Source organism: Mustelus asterias, chromosome 9 (assembly GCF_964213995.1).
Source record: "Mustelus asterias chromosome 9, sMusAst1.hap1.1, whole genome shotgun sequence".
NCBI classification, from domain to species: domain Eukaryota; kingdom Metazoa; phylum Chordata; class Chondrichthyes; order Carcharhiniformes; family Triakidae; genus Mustelus; species Mustelus asterias.
In genome coordinates this window covers 16,708,488-16,731,804 of record NC_135809.1, presented here as the reverse complement: position 1 = coordinate 16,731,804, position 23,317 = coordinate 16,708,488, and the positions used below count along the sequence as shown (strand labels likewise).

The 23,317-nt window shown below is 42.7% G+C and overlaps 1 protein-coding gene and 1 pseudogene across 1 annotated transcript in view; one reads left to right on the top strand and one right to left on the bottom strand.

The window, feature by feature from the left end:
* The window catches only part of myrfl (myelin regulatory factor like), a 60,123-nt gene that overhangs the window by 1,929 nt on the left and 34,877 nt on the right, over positions 1-23,317 (bottom strand). Inside the window, exons 18-23 of the mRNA XM_078221079.1 lie at positions 23,140-23,204; positions 22,859-23,053; positions 18,314-18,361; positions 16,949-17,036; positions 15,213-15,287; positions 8,199-8,307 (exon numbers count right to left, since the gene is read on the bottom strand). Coding sequence (XP_078077205.1) covers positions 8,199-8,307; positions 15,213-15,287; positions 16,949-17,036; positions 18,314-18,361; positions 22,859-23,053; positions 23,140-23,204 — 580 coding nt within the window. The remainder of the gene's footprint in view (positions 1-8,198; positions 8,308-15,212; positions 15,288-16,948; positions 17,037-18,313; positions 18,362-22,858; positions 23,054-23,139; positions 23,205-23,317) is intronic.
* LOC144499362 (28S ribosomal RNA) lies at positions 11,428-14,786 on the top strand (annotated as a pseudogene).

Below are 23,317 nucleotides of genomic sequence, written 5' to 3'. Positions count from 1 at the left end.
TGATCTAATCAAGGATAGAATCCTCTTTGATATAGGAGACCCATCAGAGAGAGAAAGTCTACTGAAAGAGGAGGAGCTTATGTTCAGGAAAGCAATAGACAAGTGTAGAAATGTAGAGCTTGTAAAATGTCAGTGCACATGTATGACAGATTAGAGCAAGAGACACATTCCGGGCCAAATATGCAGAACAATTAAAGACAAAGGGCAGGCAGAGATTTAAAATAACTGGAAAAAGAAGAAATGGCAACATGAGGGAAACTTTTTTCCCCCCACAAAGTGCATGGTTAAGTTCTAGAACACACTGCCTGAGAGTCTGTTGGAAGCAGGTTCAATCAAAGTATTCAAGAGGAAATTAGATTATTATCTGGAAAGGAAGAATGTGAAGGGGTATAGGAAAAAAGCAGGTGAAATAGCACCAGGTCAACTGTATGTTTGGAGAACTAAATACCAAATGACCACCTCCTGTGCACAACAATTCTGTGATTCTATAGTTGTTTATGGGACGTCATGTTAACTTTGTTTTCTTTGTACACACAACAATCTCAGAAATTCAATATTTACAAGTTTCATATCTTCCTAAGATTAGAAAAGCAGAATTTCTTCCCCCCCCCACCCCGCCAAAGTGAATAGCCTCACTTCCCCAAGTTATCTACTGTCCAGTTTTTCTTCCTCACAATTTATATTCCTTCCTAGCTTTGTGTAATCAGCAAACCTAACTACATAACTCAGTCACTGGTTCCCTTTATTTACTCTTCACATTGCATGCTTCAAGAACTCTAATGAATATTTCTATAACAATGTTGCTTTCATAAAACCATGTTTGACTCTGCTTGATTGCATAGTGATTTTCCAAATGTCTTGCTACTATTTTTTGAATAATGTTTTAATTCAATCATGAATGATATCCCTTGAGATTGTGATTCTGTATAGTTCTCCTCCTCTTCTCAACAGCATTTGACCAGGCCATCTTCTCCTCCATTGTCTTGCTCTGTGGATTGCCTATTTCCATTCTTACCTATCCAGACCAAGTCACAGCCAGTGTGTCTGCATACGCCAGTGGGAGAGAGACTGCAGCTGGAGTGAGATTTAGCCAGAGTGAGGGTATCGGGAATTTGGAGCCGAGTGGGAATTCGGTGCTGAGGGGAAAGAGGTGCTCATCTTCGGGAGGCACGGAGAGGCAGACCTGCGAGGGAGACTCGAGGGGTAAAAAGAAATCGAACCATGACATCACAGTCAGCAGGTAAGTGATTGGCTGGTAAATGATTTCAGCAGCTGAGTGGGTGCGAGCCAGAGAGCTTTTGAGAAGGTAAAGGATTCTGAGTTCGGAGTGTTTTGACTGGGGGGGGGGGGGGTGAAAAGTGACGTCGCAGTAAGGCTGTGATTTGATTGGCTAATAGGGAATCTGCTAAATTTGAATCTGTGCTAAATTACTGGTTATAAGTTGCATTCAGATTGAGATAATAAAGCAGAAATACAAAAAAGTTTAAAAATTTTAAAAAACAAATTCAAAACTAATTAAATAAAATAGGGACAGATGGTCAGGCGATGTGTTGTTCCTGCATGATGTGGGAGCTGGTGGACCCCATTGTGGTTCCCAGTGACCACATCTGCAATAAGTGTTGGTTGCTCGAGGAATTCTGGCTCAGAGTTGACGAGTTAGCATCTGAGCTTTGGACACTGCAACATATCAGGGAGGGGGAGTTAGCTGGATGCTGTGTTTCAGGAGGCAGTCACACCCCTTAGAGTAACTAACTTGAATTCGGCTGGTGGCCAGGGACAGGAGGATGTGGCTGTGAGTGAGGTAGGTTGAGGGATCAAAAGCCTCAGCCCTTGTCCAACAGGTTCGAGATTCTTGCTCCGTGTGGACGGGAACAGGGACTGCAGGGAGGATGAGGCAACTGACCGCAGCACCATGGTGCAGGGAGCCATTCAAGTGGGGGGAGAGAAAAGAAATGTAGTTGTAATTGGGGATAGTATAGTTAGGGATTTAGACACTGTTCTCTGTGACCAGGATCAAGAGTCCCGAAGGTTGTGTTGCCTGCCTGGTGCTCGGGTTCAGGATATCTCATCTGGGCTACAGAGGAACCTGGAGTGGGAGAGCAAAGATCCAGTTGTCGTGGTCCATATAAGTACCAACAACATAGATATACCAAGAGCAGAGGTTCTGCAAAGGAAGTATGAACAGTTAGGAGCTAAATTAAAAAGCAGAACCAAAAAAGATAATGATCTCTGAATTACTACCTGAGCCACAAGCTAATTGGCACAGGGTCAATAAGATTAAACAGGTAAATGCGTAGCTTAAAGATTGGCGTGGAGAAATGGGTTTGAATTCATGGGACATGGTACCAGTACTGGGGAAGAAAGGACCTGTTTCGATGGGATGGTCTTCATCTGAATCATGCTGGGACCCAGTGCCGGATTTAGACTTGGTGAGGCCTTAAGCTATATAAAGCTTGGAGGCCCCTTGTTAAAAAGTTACACCAAAAGATCTCACAAAGGTGCGTACCAAAACAGGACCTTGGATTGCCACAAAAAAATTGAAAACATAATTATGCCTTTTAATTATTTAATAGCAAGGTATTTAAAGTGAAAAATACAAATTATTTTCAAATGAATGCATTTACTGATTACATATTTATCATTTGGCTGGCTTGATCTCTCTCATAGATTTTGGTAATTTTTTGAGTTGCTCTTCAAGCTGGTGCTTTCTTTTTCTTTTCTGGTATCCGCTCTTAAATGTTCTCTTCATTGTAAACCTTCTGAAATTTTGTGAGGCCCCTGCGGATGGTGAGGCCCTAAGCTGTAGCTTGTTTAGCTTATGCCTAAATCCAGCACTGCTGGGACCAGAGTCCTAGCAAATTGCATAACTAGGGCTGTAGATAGGGCTTTAAACTGAATCGGGGGAGGGAGGGTTCAGTTGTAGGGGAAATTAGAAAACCCAAATTGAAGGAGGAGGTGTGAGTGCAGGTTAGCGATGTGGCATATGGTTACCATACAATAAAAGAGGGACAGAATGGGTGAATGTCTTTATGCACCAAGAAATTATAAAAGAATAGGGAAATTTACCAGGAAATTTTAAAGATTTGTATCTAAATGCACGAAGCATTCAGAACAAAATTAATGAGTTAACGGCGCAAATAGAAACAGAAGAGTATGATTTGGTGGCGAGTACTGAGACATGGACCCGATTTTACCATCACGTTGCGCCCGTTGTCGGGTGCGAAAACTTGGTAAAGTTGGGCATGAAGCAAGTAGCGGGATTCGCGCCGGTTCCCTTTTTACCAAGGGCCGAAAATGGCCACCGTCGGGACCAAACCCAAAACGGGCACGACGTCAATTTAAATGCATTTGCATACATTTAAATTGACTTAATGGGCTGCACGCCCAAACTTATTGGCACTTCCCCCTTTATCACCACGTTCGCCCATCCAGATTCGGCACAAAACAGACATGGTTCTCAAAGGTCCAATTCGAGCACTCCAGCTTCTGAAGAGGTAAGTTCAGAGCTTCCAGTGGCTCTCTGACTCAGGTCGGTGGTGGTGGTGGTGGTGGGGAGGTGGGTAAATGGCTCTCTGGTGGTGCTGAGGGGGGCGGGGGGGCAGGTGGGTCATATGACTCTCTGGTGGGTGGGACGAGGCAGGTCAGATGGATCTCTAGTGGAGGGGAGGGAGGGGGTCAGATGACTCTCTGGTGGGGGGGGCAGGGGTAGGATGGGTGCACTGCCACTCTGCATGTGCTCAGGTGGGGGGGGGGGGGGGAGGGGGGCAGGGGGCCGTGGTCTGGGTAGTGGGGGGGCTGGGTGGGGATAAGTGGGTCAGTAATGTTGTGCGGGTGGAGCAATGTCTGTGGGGCCAAGGGGAGGCATTATCCGGCCCGGGAGTGATGTGGCAGGGGAGCCTTCCAAAAAAGGCTCCGATCGGAGTTGCAATGTGTTGGGCGCGTTAAGCCCCACCCACAGGCTTCTACAGCGCGATTCAGAATTGCTGATATTTTTCAGGGAGAGCACGTATGGGGGCGCCCGAGAACAGGTCTAAAAGTCGGATCTGAAACACTCCCAGTTTCAAGTCTGCCTAGCAGTTAGAATTAAAATGGTAAAATAGGGCCCATGGTTACAAGGAGACCAGGTCTGAGAATTGAGTATTCAAGAGTACTCAGTATTTTGGAAAGATAGACTGAAAGGAAAAGGAGGTGGTGTAGCTTTGCTGGTGAAGGAAGGGATCAGTGCTGTAATGAGAAATGATATAAGCATGTGGAATCAGTCTGGGTAAAAAGAAGAAATAGCAAAGGGAAGAAGTACTTGGTAGGAGTATTCTATAGGTCCCCAAGCAGTACTTCTGCAGTGGGGCACAGTATAAACCAGGAAATACTGGGGACTTGCAAGAAAGGTACAGCAATAATCATGGATGATTTTAATATGCACATAGATTGGAAGATTCAAATTGGCAAGGATAGCCTGGAGGCAGAATTCATTGAATGTATTAGAGATTGTTTCTTGGAACAGTATGTTGTGGAACCAACCAGACAGCAGGCTACTCTGGACTTGGTATTGTGTAATGAGGAGGGATTAATTGATGACCTCATAGTTAAGGATCATCTAGGGAGTAGTGACCATAGTATGATAGAATTGAAAATTCAGTTTGGGGGAGATTAGCGTTCTGGAATTAAACAAAGGAAATTACATAGGCATGAGGATAGATTTGGCCCAAGTAGAGTGGGCAGGAAAGCTAAAAGGTAGGACAGTGAATGAGCAGTGGCAGTTGTTTAAGGAGATACTCAAGTCCTCACAACTCAAATGTATCCCAATGAAGAAGATGGTAAAAAAAAAACAGCCATGGCTAAACAAGGAGGTCAAGGAACAATATAAAGACAAAAACTAAGGTATACCATATTGCAAAGGCCAGTGGCAGGCTGGAAGATTGGGAAACTTTCAAACATAAATAAAGGGATACTAAAAAAGTAATAAAAAAAGCTAAGGTAAATTACAAAAGAAAACTAGCACAAAATATCAAGAAGGGTAGCAGAAGCTTCTATAGGTGTATAAAAGGGAAGAGAGTCACAAGGATGAATATTGGTCCCTTGGAAGATGAAACTGGAGAGTTAATAGTAGGGAATACTGAAATGGCAGAGATGCTAAATCAATACTTTGCCTCAGTTTTCATGGTGGAGGACACTAGTAGCATTCCTATAGGGACAAGTCTGAGGTAATAGAAAGGGTAGAACTTAGAACAATCAACATCGATAGGGAAAAGGTACTCAGCAAACTATTGGGATTGAGGGCAGATAAGTCCCCGGGGCCTGATGGCGTGCATCCTAGGGTATTAAAGGAAGTGGCGGTGAAGATAGTGGATCTATTGGTTCTAATATTCCAAAATTCCCTGGACACGGGAAAGGTCCAATCGGTTGTAAAAATGCTAATGTAACACCCTTATTCAAAAAGGGTGGGTGGCAAAATGTGGGAAATTTCAGACAGTCAGTTTAACATCTGTTAGACCATAAGACATAGGAGCAGAATTCGGCCACTCGCTCCGCCATTCAATCATGGCTGATTTTTTTCTCATCCCCATTCTCCTGCCTTTTCCCCATAATGTGGAGATGCCGGCGTTGGACTGGGGTAAACACAGTAAGAAGTTTAACAACACCAGGTTAAAGTCCAACAGGTTTATTTGGTAGCAAAAGCCACACACAGCTTTTGCTGTGGCTTTTGCTACCAAATAAACCTGTTGGACTTTAACCTGGTGTTGTTAAACTTCTTACTGTGTTTTCCCCATAACCCCTGATCCCCTTATTAATCAAGAACCTATCTATCTCTGTTTTAAAGACACTCAATGACCTAGCCTCCACAGCCTTCTGCGGCAAAGAGTTCCACAGATTCACCACTCTCTGGCTGAAGAAATTTCTCCTCATCTCTGTTTTAAACGATTGTCCCTTTAGCCTGAGGTTGTGCTCTCTGGTTCTAGTTTTTCCTACTAGTGGAAACATCCTCTCCACGTCCACTCTATCCAGGCCTCGCAGTATCCTGTAAGTTTCAATAAGATCCCCCTCATCCTTCTAAACTCCAATGAGTACAGACCCAGAGTTCTCAACCGTTCCTCATACGACAAGCTCCTCATTTCAGGGATCATTCTCGTGAACATTCCAGGGATCATTCTTGTTGGGGAAGTGTTAGAATCAATTATCAAGGAAGCAATATCAGGATATTTGGAAAGTCAAAACGCTATCCATCAGAGTCAGCATGGTGTTATGAAAGGCAAATCATGTTTGATGAATTTGTTAGAGTTCTTTGAGGATGTAACGAGCAAAGTGGATAATGGAGATCCTGTCGATGTAGTATATCCGGACTTCCGGAAGGCGTTTGATAAGGTGCCGCACAAAAGGTTAATTCACAAGGTTAGATCACATGGGATTAGGGGTAATTTATTAGCTTGAATAGATGACTGGCCGATCGACAGAAGACAGAGTTGGGATAAATGTTTTTTTTTCTGGATGGCAAGTAGTAATTAGTGGGGTGCCACACGGTTTGGTCTTTGGGCTCCAGCTATTGACAATCTATATTAATGACTTGGATACAGGAAAAGAAGGCTCTACAGCCAAATTTGCAGATAACACAAAAATAGGCAGGACAGTAAATTGCAATGAGGAACTAAGAACCTTACAAATGGATATAGATAGGTTAGGAGAGTGGGCCAAAATGTGGCAGATGGAGTTTAACGTGTTTAAGTGTGAGGTCATGCATTTTGGTCGGAAAAATGGGAAGGCGACTTATTATCTAAATGGGGAGAGATTTCAGGGTGCTCTGATGCAGAAGGATCTGGGTGTCCTCGTTCATGTGTCACAGAAAACTAGCATGCAGGTACAGCAGATAATAAAGAAAGCAAATGGAATGGAGGCATTTATAGCTAAAGGAATGGAATATAAAGGTAAGGAAGTATTGTTGCAACTATACAAGGCATTGGTGAGAACGCACCTGGAGTATTTTGCACAGTTGTGGTCCTCTTATTTGAGGAAAGATGTAGTGGCATTGGAGGCAGTTCAGAGGAGGTTCACTAGATTGATTCCAGAGATGAGGGGGTTGTCATATGGAGACAGATTGAACCGTTTGAGCTTATACTCTCTGGAATTTAGAAGAATGAGGGGAGATCAAATTGAGGTATACAAGATGATAAAAGGTTTGGATAAAGTAGACGTGGAGCGGATGTTTCCGCTGGTGGGGCATTCTAGGTCAAGGGGTCGAAGTCTTAGGATAAGGGGTAGCAAATTTAAAACTGAGTTGAGGAAAAACTACTTCCCCCAAAGGGTTGTGAATCTGTGGAATTAACTACCCCAAAGTGTGGTGGATGCTGGGACAGTGAGTAAATTTGAGGAGTTTGAGATATTTTTATTTCGTAAATGGGTTGAAGGGTTATGGGGAGAAGGCAGGAAAATGGGGAAGAGGAGCATATCAGCCATGATGAATGGTGGAGTGGACTCAATGGGCCAAATGGCCTAATTCTGCTCCTATACCTTATGAACTTATAAGTGCTCCTCCTCCATCTACTTGATAGTCCTCTCATCAAGGATCTCCGAGTCCTTCCTCTTTCTTACTGAAATGCTTCAGAAATGTGGGTCACCTTTGGTGTGTATGTTAGTGAAACAATGCAGTTCACTATTCATCACCACCTCTTCACTACTTTTCTCCACCCCATGTCTATTGACTGTCTGACATAAAAGCTGTAGAAAAAAGATCGTTTCCACCACCCCCTCCCCCCCCCCCCCCCGCCCCCCCAATAACCTTTATCATCTTGCTAAATCAAGGCATGATCATGGTGCAGCATACATCTAATAGGCCCGGTGGCAGGCCTGCAGGCCTCTTGTTTATTATTACTGGAGCTGCAGACAGTTGTGACTCCAGAGGCAATAGACTGGACCCAAGATTGTCTGACACATGTGGTGGCTGGGGTCATAAGAAGAGTCTTCAAGGGGCAAGGCTATTGGGAGGTAATGCAGTGGCTCGCAAATTTAACCCGCAGATAAAAGGAGAACCCCTCTGTGAAGTTCCATTAGAGATATTTAAGTTAAAGTGTTGTACGAGTATAATATGTCATTAGCTGTGGTCATCAATTGATGAAAAGCTCTGACAAACATTTCGTCAGCAAAGATTATTCTGAAATTTCATTCAGTATTTAAACATATTCTACAAGAGCACTGGAATAATAAGTTACCTGTGACATTTCTTGTGAACCATCCATTTTAGTTCCACTGCTTACAGATTTGACACAAGTCCCGCCAAGGTTCACCAAACATTTGTAAACAATCAAAGGTGCTGTGGTGCTGCAAAGTATAAATAGGTTAACATTTTAGCATCAAATAACGTATAATGTATAACTTCTTCTCTAAGGTAGTCCCTTGGAGGCGAGGATGGCTTGCGCCCGCACTAAAAACAGGTTCTCAGATGACTGAGGAATCCAATCCGCGACCTACGGCCTCGGTCACAGGTGGGGAAGATGGTGATTGGAAGAGCAGATGGGTGGAGTGCCCAGGTTGTCACTCGCTCCTTTCACTGTTGACACTTGGCTACACCTGGTTCTTGGCAATGAATCTTGAGGTATTCAGCTCCTTGCTGGATACCTTTCCTCCACTTTGGGTTGTCTTGGGCAAGGGATTCGTAGGTGTCATTGGGGATAACTTTGGAAACCAAGGAGGCTTTGAAAGTGTCCTTGAAGGGTTTCTTTGCTTGCCGTGTAGAAGCTCTGAATGGAACGCTTGTTTCAGGGATCTTGTGTCAGGCAACAGGACAACGTGGCCTGCCTAAGGTAAGGAAAGTGATCCACTTTGTCAAAGGCCTCATAGTGAACTTTGATAACCCAGGATAGAGGGACACAATGCTGTTGGGCGGGGCAGGTTGGTAGAGAACTTTACGGATGTTTAGTGCAAGGCCCATGCTCTTGTATGTCTCAGTGAAGGTGTTGACACTGGCTTGGAGCTAGGCCTTGCTAGAGCATGCAGATGCATGCACCATCTGCATACTGTTAGAATCATAGAAATAGAATCATAGAAACCCTACAGTACAGAAAGAGGCCATTTGGCCAATCGAGTCTGCACCGACCACAATCCCACCCAGGCCCTACCCCCATATCCCTACATATTTAACCGCCAATCCCTCTAACCTCAGGACACTAAGGGCAATTTTTAGCATGGCCAATCAACCTAACCCGCACATCTTTGGACTGTGGGAGGAAACCGGAGCATCCGGAGGAAACCCATGCAGACACGAGGAGAATGTGCAAACTCCACACAGACAGTGACCCAAGCCGGGAATCGAACCCAGGTCCCTGGAGCTGTGAAGCAGCAGTGCTAACCACTGTGCTACCGTCGTTCAATAACAAGAGATGGGACAACCTTGGATCTGGCTTGCAGGCAGCCGAGGTTGAACAGACTCCAGTTTGTTCTATAGTTTAGCTCCACCAGTGAGTGGTTTGCTGAGGGGGAGATGGAGCATTGCAGCAAGGAAGATTGAGAAGAGCATCAATGCAATGTCACACATTGCTTGACCCAAGTCCATATGTGAATTGAGTCTGTGGTGGATTTGTTGGTCAGGGTCAGGCTTGCATGCATCATGGAGCAGGCAGAAGATGGTGACAAACATTTGGGCACAGCTGAAACTGAGAATGCTCCATAATCCTTCACAGTTGACAGTGCTGAAGGCCTTTTTGAGGTCAAAGAAGACCATATACAAGGGTTAGTGCTGCTTTCTGAATTTCTCTTGTAGCTGCCATGTGTTGTGGGTCATGTCTGTTGTGTCCCTATGTGGGCAGAATCTGCATTGCAACTCTGGAGGAACTTCAGCCACAGGAGAAGGCAATAAAGATCTTGTGGTGACTATCTCTGCGGCCGATAGCAGGGAAATTCCTCTAGTTACCGGTCACCTTCCTTGAAGATGGTCACGATTGCAGGGTCTCTGAGATCCCCTGGCTTGCTCCTTCCAGTGGACGTTTACTGCCTCCCTGTTCTTGAGAAGCACCTTCCCATTCTTGGCTAGCAGTGGGGTGGGACATTGGGTGCTTGGGCTGTCGGTGACCTTGACTACACTAAAGCATGTCATGGTTGTCGGCTAACTGCTTTCTACTCACCAGGTTGCGGAAGTTTTGCTGGACCTCTGTCTTCAGCACCCTGTAGAGCTGCTTTCTTGCTCTCGGATTGGGTTGCTGTTTCAGGTTCAGAAATGCCTTGCACTTGCAATTTATCAGCCTCTGGATCTCCTGGTTGTTCTCATTGAACCAGTCTCAAGGCGGAATTTTCCGGCCGTGCTCAGCCCAAGATTGGAAAATCTTGCCCGAGGTCAACGGACCTTTACATGGTCCGTGTCCTGCCCGCTATAATTCCTGTGATGGGAAAATTCCACCCTTGGTGTTTCCTGGTCAAGTGACCAGACATCTCTTCACAGGTGCTGATTATGAAGGCCTTGAGGGCAGATCAGGTGCCGTAGACACTTTGCATCTCTGGGTCACTGGCAGACATGAGGTTGTCAATGAGGTGTTGGCTAAATAGGGCTCTCTTATCAGGGTCTTTGAGTGCCTCAGCATTGACTTTTCTGTGGCATTGTTTCTGTTGCCGTCGCTGCTTTGAGGTTACATTAATGTTGATCACAGAGTGGATTAGACGGTGGTCTGTCCAGCAGTATTTCTAACACACATTCCTTAAACACAGTTGATCAAAGTTTTAGACTTTTTCTCCAATGAGGAAAAGGCAAGGACAGCACAACTGCAGTAGAGCAAAAGGCATGAAGTCTGGGAATGGCTATTCCACTTCCTATTAATTAAATGCTGTAGTATGAACAAATCAGCCTCATAAAGAGATCCACTTTAATATTCATGAACCCGAGGCATTTGTTTGCACTTTTTGAAAATTACAATTTTCTGATCTTCTATCTATGCACAAAACAGTCCAACTTTCATCTGCAGATCATACAAAACAATTGGCAGCTAGAAAACAAAGAAGTGCGCCATAGGCAAGGTTAGGGTTCATTTTAATTGAAGAACTGCCTTCTGAAAGGAACCTAGACTGTTATTAGTAATGGTGTTTAAGCAGTACTGTATAGAATTACTAATTTGAAATATCAAATATTATACAATAACAGTTCATTTGCATAGAATAATTAAACAAATTCTGAAAAAACCAGTGCGGTAACGCAAACAATCCCAGAGAAGCTGGCAGGAGCCCCAGAGAGAGAGAGCCCTCTGGAGAGAATTCTCTTTTCTTTGTGAAAGGCAGGGCACCCTGGAATGGGTTCGCCTCGAGAGAGGGGCCTGTGCCTTGGAAAGTGTCGCAGTTCCAGCGGCGTCCAGTGAGCTCTTGCTGGCCTTTGAAAATCCGGGGGAGATGGTGTAAGTCTCGCGCCGGACCGTACCCATATCCGTAGCAGGTCTCCAAGGTGAACAGCTTCTGGCATATTGGAACAATGTAGGCAAGGGAAGTCAGCAAGTCAGATCCCTAACTTCTGGATAAGGATTGGCTCTAAGGGCTGGGTCGGTCGGGCTGGGATGCGAAGCGGGGCTGGGCGCGTGCCGCAGCTGGACGAGGCGCTGCCCTCCGGGGCGGTGTCAACTCTGGATGCACGCCAGGTCCTTCCTGCGGATCTTCCCAGCTGCGGTGCCTTTCGACCTCCCCAACAGGCGGGTGGCCTCATCCGGCACCTAACAGTTGACTTAGAACTGGTGCAGACCAGGGGAATCCAACTGTTTAATTAAAACAAAGCATCGCAAAGGCCGCAGACAGGTGTTGACACGATGGGATTTCTGTCCAGTGCTCTGAATGTCAAAGTGAAGAAATCTAATGAAGTGCGGTTAAACGGCAGGATTAACTATGACTTTGGGATTTTTGTGGGGTTGTTTTTAACCAAGGTCAAGTCTGTACCTCCACATGGTGCTACTGGTAACGTCTTCCTAGGATTTAGATGTTCTCTTTATTTCCAGGTTTGGTTTTAGAGAGATTTCCTAAACTTTATCAAGACGACGAAATCCGACTGTGCAAAGCCATGTAGGTTGGGTGGTTCGCGGAAACCAATTTTCCTCCTATAGGTAGCGTTTTAGCGAAGACAGTGATGACGGTTCCGGCAGAAGCTGATAATCATTCCGGTAGGGATGGTAACTGGTGTATAAACATCCCCATTCTGGTTGACTGCTCACTACAGACCAAGAATGCCAAGTACTAAAGATGCGTCTGCAAATGTGGTGACAGGGGAGCCTTACCTGTGGGCTCTCAGACATTTTTACCTGTCTCCACTCATAACATGGAGGATGACATAATTAAGCCATTAAGGAAAGGTCATAAGGAGGAGTTTTTAATTGACCTTGCGAAGGCGTTTGACTCTGAGTATGCATTAATTATGAAAAGTCTAAAAAGGGTAGGACTGCCTGGAAAAATGATTCAATTGATTGAAAATTTATACACGGATACTGCTATGTATATTGAAGTAGACAAAGTCATCAAGGAGGTGAAGGCCCTGGATCCCTGTGGTGCCCTAATTAGGACAGAAGGATTTAAGGAAGAACCTTCCCTGAATTGGCGTAAATTGGAAGCACTTAAATTATCAGGGGATTGGTATCTCCTCTTTCCTTGATGATCCAGTGTCAAATCACTGGCTGCAAATTAATTGTTTTAAGGAATCTAATTTTAATCAACACTCTCTTACGTTGTAACAATACTTATCCAACAAGGAAGTTTTTATCTATCGGGAATACATTATGCAGGAGATGTAACACTGCCAACAAAACGGTCGGGCATATCTCTGGATATTGCCCATATGTTAAAAAGGCCGGGATTTACAGACACAACAAAATTCTACAGTTACTGAAGGACTTTGCTATAAAACATTTTAAAATGTTCCTGGAACCTCATAAGAACTACTAATAAGCAGCTATTCAAGCCGGATATCTTAATTTGTAAAGAGAACAAGGTGACGGTGGTTGATGTGACATACGGTTTGAGGATAATAAGAATTCCCTAGAGAGAGCTTGGGAAGAAAAAGTAGGAAAGTATAACCATCTAATAGAAGAAATCACGGATTTGACTAGAGGTTCCGAAGGTTAAATTCTTTGGATTTGTAATAGGTGCCAGAGGTAAATGACATAAACAGAATGAACAGTTGATGAAGTTTCCTGACATTAAGAACTTTAAGGGTTTTGCTGAACTAACCAGTCGGCTGGCCATAGTCTGCAGGTGCAACAGGTGATCAAGAAGGCAAATGGGATGTTGGCCTATATTGCAAGGGGGATAGAATATAAAAGCAGAGATGTCTTGCTGCATCTGTACAGGGCATTGGTGAGGCCGCAGCTGGAATACTGTGTGCAGTATTGGTCCCCTTATTTGCGGGAGGATATATTGGCCTTGGAGGGAGTGCAGAGAAGGTTCACCAGGTTGATACCAGAGATGAGGGGTGTTGATTATGAGGAGAGACTGAGCAGATTGGGTTTGTACTCGTTGGAATTTAGAAGGCTGAGTGGGGATCTTATAGAGACTACAAGATAATGAAGGGGCTGGATAGGGTAGAGGTGAAGAGATTCTTTCCACTTAGAAAGGAAGCTAGAACTAGAGGGCACAGCCTCAAAATAAAGGGGGGTCAGTTTAGGACAGAGTTGAGGAGGAACTTCTTCTCTCAGAGGGTGGTGAATCTCTGGAATTCTCTGCCCACTGAAGTGGTGGAGGCTACCTCGTTGAATAGGTTTAAATCACGGATAGATGGATTCCTGATCGGTAAGGGAATTAGGGGTTATGGGGATCAGGAGGGTAAGTGGAACTGATCCACTTCAGATCAGCCATGATCTTATTGAATGGCGGGGCAGGCTCGAGGGGCTAGATGGCCTACTCCTGCTCCTATTTCTTATGCTCTTATGTCCTTATCTAGCGAAACCACAGCCAAGGAAACGAGCTTGGCAGAATCAGTGGGGATAGAAGACCCTGTTGAGCTTGATTCTAGTCAGGCACTGTGAAGAGACACGAGTGGTGTAGAATAAGTGGGGAGACCTTGGCCGCCGGTGAAATACCACTACGTAATCATTTTTTCACTTACCTGGTGGAGCAGGGAGGTGAGCCCAGAGGGGTTCTCACATCTGGTCGGGGGCAGAGGGGCGCGACCAGCTCCACGGACAGTGGCAGGTGGGGAGTTTGACTGGGGCAGTACACCTGTTGCACTGTAATGCAGGTATCCTAAGGTGAGCTCAGGGAGGACAGAAACCTCCCATGGAGCAGAGGGGCAAAAGCTCGCTTGATCTTGATTTTCAGTATGAAAGACCGTGAAAGCGGAGCCTCACGATCCTTCTGACCTTTTGGGTTTTAAGCAGGAGGTGTCAGAAAAGTTACCACAGCGATAACTGGCTTGTGGCGGCTAAGTGTTCATAGCAACATCACTTTTTGATCCTTACAATAGTAATCCTGCACAGTACGAGGGGAACTGCAGGTTCAGACATTTGGTGTATGTGCCTGGCTGAGGCGCCAATGGTGCGAAGTTACTGAATGTGAGGTTATGACTGAACACCTCTAAGTCAGAATCCCGTCTAAAAGTAACAATACCTTAGCGCCATGGATCACTGGTTGGCCTGGGGTAGCTGACCCCGCTGGTGCGGAGTGCTGCTCGATTCAGGGCTGGAGCGCGGCCAGATGGGCGCCATCTTGCCCCTGTTAACACACAGCATGTTCATGAGGAACATAGTGCCAAAATATTCATAGACAACCTGATTCTGGTTCAGGGTTTTGTATGTAGCAGAGCAGCTATCTTGTTGTGATCTATTGAAAGTCCAAAGATGTGCAAGTTAGGTTGATTGGCCATGTTAAATTGCCCCTTAGTGTCCCTCTTGCTTAGTCTAAAGGGATTAGCGGGGTAAATATGAAGGGTCACGGGGATAAGGCCTGGGTGGGATTGTTGTCCGTGCGGACCCGATGGGCCAAATGGCCTCATTCTGTACTGTAAGGATTCTATGAAATACAAGTTATGGTTCCAAAGCCAAAATAAAATTAGTCAACATAATTCAACAACTTCTGAATATCCTTAAATAAATTCCAGCCCCTTAGAACTCTTAGACTCTTACTAAATAATTCAAATCTGTGATTTGAAATGAATTAAGTTTAATCTGTGGCAAACTCTAAGGCGGTCGGATTGCCAATTAATATTGGTACATACAAGTTTGTTGGGATTTGGTTTGTGAAGAAAATAAATAATGAAATTTTATAATTGTACTTACTTCATTTCCAAAGTAATTCTCATATTCACGGGAGTATATTTGTTGATTGGAATTATGTAGCTGTAGTTGCCATTCCTGAATGATACGTGGAGAAAAATGAGAACCTTTATCAGTCATGCAAACCACAAAGAAAGCTACTAAACTTTGTATTCTATAGCCAAACAATGTCATGATATGAATAAAATAGAGAGTAAAAACCGCTTTAACAGTAAAACAAGCTTAAGTGAAGTTATTCCAAAAGTCAGGTACCAAGTCTTGATCATTAAAATGAGAGATGAAGTCCTTTAGTGGAATGTTACTGCATTGTCCAGTATAGTTGCAAGTGACTGCAGACGAGGACAAGTCACATAACATGGCTATTTTGTAACAATGGAAAAACTATTTTTAGCAGAGTAAAACAGAATATGAAGATATCGCCAGCATGCTTCAGCAAAGATATGTCACATGTTCTCATTACGTCATGTCCACATACAAACATAAATATAAGATGTATAGAAAGGAACATAGAACAGGATTAAGTCAGCCAGTCTCCCCAATCTGCTATTCAGTTAGATCATGGTCGATCTGCATTTCAACGTTATTTAGGTGTCTTGGGTCCATTTCTCTCTATCGTTACCTAACAAAAACCTATTGATCTCCATCTTGAAGGTTTCAATCGACTGAATTTCCACAGCCTTTTGAAAGTTCTGGAGCCATTCTGTCCAAACTCTTGTTGCTCCTTCAGGCTGTGAACAACTTGCAATCATGTTCTCAGTTCTTATGGTGAAATCTCAAAGGCAGTTACTAACCAGATGGATATTATACCACTTCAGAATTCTTGAAGTTTTCACTTCTTACTTCGGAGGTAATGTTGCGGATCTCCAGGCTATCAGTCCAAGACGTAAAGCTCTGTTAATTTGCCCTAGCCTGTTTCATTCCGCAAACCTCCACAGTCTCAGAAGCCACTGATGGAATTTGATTATCTACTCCTGTCACTTTCAGTTTGATCCTCAATCAATTTTTATGCAGGACTTTTCTTTGAATTCAATAAATAAATATTAACTTTTTATTAGGAGTCTCTCACATACCAATAAAAGGAAAAATGCTATTCTCGCTTCTTGTTTGTGGATTTTCACCTGGTACAGATATTTGGTTTTGCAACTAAAGTCCAAATTTGAAAAAGAAACACTTGGGTTTCAATCATCCATTTCCCTGAAAGGTATCTCTCAATTGAACCCCTCTGCCAAGTGAGAGCGCGCCGCTGGCAATCCATGCTATAGACGGACTAAGAATCAACATACAAGAATCAGCATGTTAAGCAGGTTAGAGTGACAATGGTCCTATCACTTGAACTACCAACCATGCAAGTGAAAATTAAAAGCAGAAATGCTGGAAATTAAAACAAAGAATGTTGGAAATATGTAGAAGATTAATAAGAAAAATGGCTACAAAACTGAAAAATATGAAAGCTAAGAAACGCAGGAATGTAATCAGGAAAAAATAGGTTTTGAACAGGGAAAACGTACACTCCAGTCAGAGAAAGTTAAATAGTTGTATGACCTGCTAAGATTGTCCAAGTTGCCATGTGCAAGTTAAATTCCATTAAGCATTGCTCTGAGGTTTTCTAGTCTGCAACTATGAATTAGGAAAGACTTGTGGTGTAACAATAAAAAATATGAATTAAAATATTAGTATTTAATTGCCTTTTGTCAAATTACATTAAAAGATTTTGCCAATGATATGTTAAAGTAACTAACCCACAATGAATTCCTTTGGCATAGTAACGGTGATCAATAAGTTGTTGGCTTTCCATAACCTTTAATGATCGAACAGATGTGTCAAACCCTATTAATATCAAAAACAAACCAAAGTCAGTGAAATGCTACTGAACTCTAACAACTCTTCAAACTCTGAATTCTGACAACTTCAGTACAAAAATGTGTTTAAAATTGCCCTTTTTGATAGCGACACACAAACGTCTTTACAGATCTCAAATTTAAATACCAGTAGAAATAAAAATTATATTTGCATTTGTACAGCAGGACAATGAAAGATTGATACCACAAAGCAACTTCAATTAATTTCTTTGAGGAAAGAGTATTCGACCCTTCAAAACTTTTACACCAGAGATTATTCTAACATATGTTTGACTATCATAGAATCCCTACAGTACAGAGGGAGGCCATTCAGCCCAGTGAGCCTGTACCGACAATCCTACCCAGGCCCTATCCCAATTGGGATAGTTGGCGGCACGGTGGGACTGCTGCCTCACAGTGCCAGGGACCCGGGTTCGATTCCCAGCTTGGGTCACTGTCTGTGTGGAGTCTGCATGTCCTCCCCGTGTCTGTGTGGGTTTCCTCTGGGAAATAAATAAACTTAACTTAAACTTAATATTGTTAATATTCAAGTTTCAGCTTAGTTGAGGTATTCTTGCCCAAATCAGAAAGTTGTGGGTTGAAGGTCCATTTCAGACATAATTGAATACTGACTGGGCGCTGTAAAGTTGGAAGTGCTGTATAAACCCAGCTCATATCTGCTTATTATCATTGTATACAATATCCAGTGGTGTTTCCTATTGTCCATCAGAGCATTAACTGTCTTTAATCCACTTTTTGGCAGGATTTTCCAGCCCTTCCCACCAGCAGAATCTTCCAAAGGCAACTACTTATGGTGAGTTCCCCGGCAGTGGGATGGGTGAGCCACACAAAACGGCGCAGACATTGGCGGGACTGGAAGATCCTGCCAGTGGCCAATAGTAAGCTGCCTCTGCCACCAGCAAACTCACTGCAAGGGCAGGGGAGGGGGTAGAGAATCCCACCCTTTATCTTACTATATTTATAAACACCTTTGCTGTTCCATAAGAGTGGTTGACTTCCTTGCTGGAACTTAGTGGTGATATTGTACATAAATTCCTGGCCTATGATTTACTGTATGCTAATTCTCAAATTTGAGTATGAGGGAAAATCCATTTGGAATTGCATCAAATAGTTTAGGAAAAATAAAACTAAATTACTAGATAGTCAATGCTTATTGTATTTTATCCTATTACCTAGAATATTTATCTTTCTTTAAAAATAAATCATCTGCTTGTTGAGCAGGTGAAAACTAAGATTTTCACTTACAATCACCATTATTCATTTCCTTCATATTGGTTACTTGGCTTGTCAGTTCTGAAAAAAGAATTCAACATCTTATCTCTAAATTTTATCAATGCAATTCACATTATAAGCTTCGCTGTGATCTAAGGGAATGCATGTATTAAAAATATATGCCTGGAATTGAACATAATACGTAGAACTTGTCTTGGTGGAGAGAAAAATAGATGTTGTGCAAACATCTAGCACCAGTTTCAATGGCTTTTATGCTCTACAACGGCCAATAGTCAAAAAAGAGTTAAAAATCTAATGGGTAGGATCAGTCATTCAAATATATGAACAATTACAGCTTATATTTATATAGCATCTTTCACACAAGTAAAATTCTTCAAGGGGTTTCACAGGAGCATTAACAAAATTGCACATTAAACCACACAAGGAGATTACGAGGTGACACGGTGGCAGAGTGGTTAGCATTGTTGCCTCTCAGCGCCAGGAACCCGGGTTTAATTTTGGCCTCGGGTGACTGTCGGTGTGGAGTTTGCACGTTCTCCCTGTGTCTACGTGGGTTTCCTCTGGATGCTCCGATTTCCAAAGATGTGCGGGTCAGGTTGATTGGTCATGCTAAACTGCCCCTTAGTGTCCCAAGATATATATAGGTTAAAGGGATTGGCAGGGTAAAATACATGTGGTTACGGGGATAGGGCCTGGGCAAGAGTTGGTGCAGACTCAATGGGCTGAATGGCCTCCTTCTACACTGTAGTGATTCAATTCAATGCTTAGGGAAGATGACCAAATGCTTCGTCAACAAGTAGGTTTTTAAGCAGCATCTTAGGGGAAAGAGAGGTCAAGCCGCAGAATGCTTTAGGGAGAACATAGGAGCTTAGAGCCCAGGCAACTGAAGGCACAGCATCCAAAGGTAGAATGACTGAAATCAGGATGCTCAAGAGCCCAGGAATTGTAGGAATGCAGATATTTAAGAGGGTTGTAGGGCTGCAGGAGATTACAGAAATAAGTTGGAGTGAGATCACAAAGTAATTTGAAACGAGGATGGGAATTTAAAAGTCAAGGCATGGTCTAGCTAGGAGCCAACGTGGCTCAGGGAGCAAAGAGGTGATGAGTGAACAAAACTTGGTGTAAGTTAGGACACAAGAGTTTTGGATGACCTCATGTTTACAAAGAGTGGGAAGTGGGAGGCTGATCAGAAGGGAGTTGGAAAAGTCAAGTCCACAGGTAAGAAAGGAACATATGTGTGTTTCAGCAGCAGATGAATTGAGGCAAGTTTGGAGTCAGGCAATGTTACGGAGGTGGAAGTATACACTCTTACTGATGAAACAGATGTGCCATCACTTGCTCATCTCAGCAACAAATGTGATGCCAAGGCTGAGGGCAATCTGTTTCAGCCTCACAATTACCAGGATTAGAGATGGATTCAGTCACCGAAACAAAACCAAAATACCGTGGATGCTGGGAACCAGAAGTAAAAACAGAAAAGGCTGGAAATACTCAGCAGTTCTAGCAACATCTGTCAGAGAAAAACAGTTAATGTTTCAGGTCTGTCATCATTCATCATAAATGTTATAAACATAGAAAGTTTTGAGCAGGTGAAGGGGGTTGGTGGTAGGGAGCGTGGGAAGAACAACAAAAGGGAAGGTCTGTAATAAGATGGAGAGATGGTGGAGAGTGGGAGAGATGAAAAGAAAAAAGTTTTCCTGGTTCAAAGCCAAACCGAGTAATAATGGGATAATAAAGGAACTAAAGATGTGTCTAGAGGAGGTAGAATGGCACAATAGCTGCCTTCTGAAAGTCAAGTAAGGGGAATTAAAGACAAGAGGAAAACAACCAAGCCAGCAAAGAAAACAAAACAAAAGGGGGAGGAGGTCGTGATCCAAAATTATTGAACTCAGAAGTTGAATCCAGAAGGTTGCAAAGCGTCTGGTCAAACGATGAAGTGCTGTTTCTTCATATTGCGTTGAGCTCCATTGGAACATTGTGGCAGGTCAAGGACAGAAAAGTCAAAGTGGGAGCAAAAGAAGGATTAAGGGTCACACTTGTGGACAGAGTGGAGGTGCCCCCACAAACGGTCATCCAGTCTGCGTTTGGTCTCCCCAGTGGAGGGGAGATCACGCTGTGAGCAGTGAATTCAATATTCTAAATAGAAAGTAGCACAAGTAAATTGCTTTGTCACTTGAAAGGTATGGTGAGAAGAGAAGAGATAACAGGAGAAGTGGTGCATCTCCTGTGCTTACATGGAGAGGTACAGTAGGAAAAACAGAGTGGGTGTTGGGTGACTGAGCAGCGAATCAGGGTGTCACAGACGGAAAGATCCCTTCAGAATGCTATAGGGGAAGGGAGTGGTAGCTTGTTTGGTGATGGTATTATACTGGAGGTGATGGGAGTGGCAGAAGATGATCCGATGAATAGGAAGCTGGTGGGACGGAAGATCAGGACAAGAATTCAGCTGAAACTGAAATATGAATCGCTTCCATATATCCTGTTACATATTTCTCATTTCATTTAAAACCTGGTAAGATAAGAAAATATTACATGCCCACATTTTTTTCCTCTCTTCTTTCATTACTTTCAGTGAGAGGGGGGAAACTACTGAAAGGGTTCCTTCAGAACCAAATCTCACCTGTTTGTCGACGAATAGAAATCTAACTATTAAAGTTGAAAGTGAAGCCTCAACATCGAGATTAAAATATATTTGTGGTTTTCTAAACAAGTGGTACGATACACAGCTTTATTTCTCTCTGAATGGCTTTTGTTATCAAGTTCTCCACATTAAAAATTCATTGTGGAGAAGAATCTTTTTTGGTTTGTGGCAACAGTAATAAATAATTCAAAAGGGTGCATTATTCATATTTTTTTCTTAACTTGTGTTATAGAACTTAGTCTTTGCATAAAGCTTTTCCGCCTCCATTTCTACTAAATGTTCCTAAATTACTTCCTGTATAAAGCACCGTAAAGCTTCACTGCTGGAGGGACACAGTGCAGATTTATTACAAATGTCTCTCTGGTGCTTACTAAGAGAGCAGAAAAAAAGAAACCCAAGAGAAATTATACTGGTGTGACAGTCGGACATCTCATTAAATCATTGTAGTGAAATGTTCTTCAAATATTTCCTCAAAGTAAATATTTTAAGACAGTAACATTCTTGGAGCATAATAAACTGTGGTCTTCTCCATTTATACTGTCTCTATCATTCACTGCATTATGAAAGTTTAACGTGTTCCAAGATCCCAGGGTCTAGGATATGATGCGAGCAAAGGTCTCTTTGCAATTATACTTAAACAAACAGGAAGGGCTAAGTAGGGCAAGTGACCGTAGTCTGTTTTCACCCATCCCTATACAGAAGAGTGAAGGAACCTTCATTATGCACTAGTAACAGATACACTTCAAATTGATCATGTTACAGGCTTTTATGTTCAATGGAAATACAAATACCTACCTGCCATAAGTTATCAATGTACTGAGGGGGGAAAAAAAGCATAATTTTTGTGTTGAGGGGCTCCCTGGAGGCTAGGTATCACCAAAACTTCAGCCAATACAAAGACTCACAAAAGCCAGTGTTCTGGTTAAAGTCGTATCTTTATTGACCAATGATCGATGGGAGAATGAGCATTGGGCAGTCCAATGCCTGTCTATGTGAGAAGGCCTTGAGCATTCCAATACCACTCTGAGGTTACAGTGCATCAGAGGGGTCAAATATACATTTCTCAAGTCTACATTTCCCACCTTCAGTTAGTTTTGAACCAGTCATTTTCAATACAAATCTATCACAGTTAATAGCCATCATGTATTTTAGCCAATTGCATTTTACCCTTTGACTTCATGGGGTTTCATTGGTCCGTAGAATCAGGATGCTTCCTCTGTTGCTCAGCAACCTCTGACACTTGGCAACAAAGGTCAAAGTTAAGGTTCCCATCAACTCTTGCTTACGTCAATGAGCAAGCCAGACAGATGTACATTCCCATGTCTGAAAAGGCCTATTTTATCATGAACAACTTTATTGATAAGAAAGACCTGCCTTATCTGGTCAATGTGAATTATCCTATTCATAATGGGACCGAGAAGACCTGCTTTAGCTGCACAATATGAACTACCTTATTCATGAAGGGGCTGAGATGACCTTACTGCTAGTATTTGCTGTTGATAAGAACTTGCACATTCTGTAGTTTCATTGTCCTAAAGAATGTGGTTCATCTCAATATACCTCTTACCCCATTAAGCTTTGTGTTAACCTGCTTTTGGCTAAAGTGTACAGATTTCTTAAACATACAGCTAAAATACATTTTCAAAGATCCAAAATACATGTTTAAATCAGAAATACTTGTTCAAATCTCATACTTAGTTAAATCTTTGACTGTGTTTCTGTGTCTTTATGTAGACGTTACATAACGGTATGTTCCCCTGTTAGTTTATAAATCTAATCTAAGCTTAAGTGTTAGTATTTTATTAGTAACTTGAATCCCTGATTATTTGAAATTTCTCTAACCTACTATGAATTTCCCCAACAAAATGTAAAATACTTTTATTTTTAAAGAGTATTAGGGAGTCATAAAATCTTACCTGATTGTAAAAGATTTCGCACGAGATGATGTTTTTTGGTGATTCCCCTATTTCCCTGACGATTAGAGATTCTCTTTCTTTGTGATTGAAGCCCACAACATTGTACAGTGACACAAGGCAGGATATTACAGAAGCTTACTTCAGGCCAGGGAATTTCAGTGTTTGCTGTTGTATAAACTGAACTCGCATTCTCTGCTACAGAATAAAATGGGCAAACCATGTAAGTTACAATAAAGTTTTTTTCACGTAACACACCAAATGCATTCAGTGAAACAATTTACCTGGCAACGTTGTATATGGAGTAAAGGTGGTATGTTCCTTTGTTGTAAAAGTCTCTGAAATATAGCTGCAACAGTAAAATTACTAGTGTTAACACATTTGCAGGAAAACTGAAATTTATTTTCTTCAAAGCAAGTATATCACAAACTAAAGAGCTGCCTTTCATTCTGTCAGAAATAG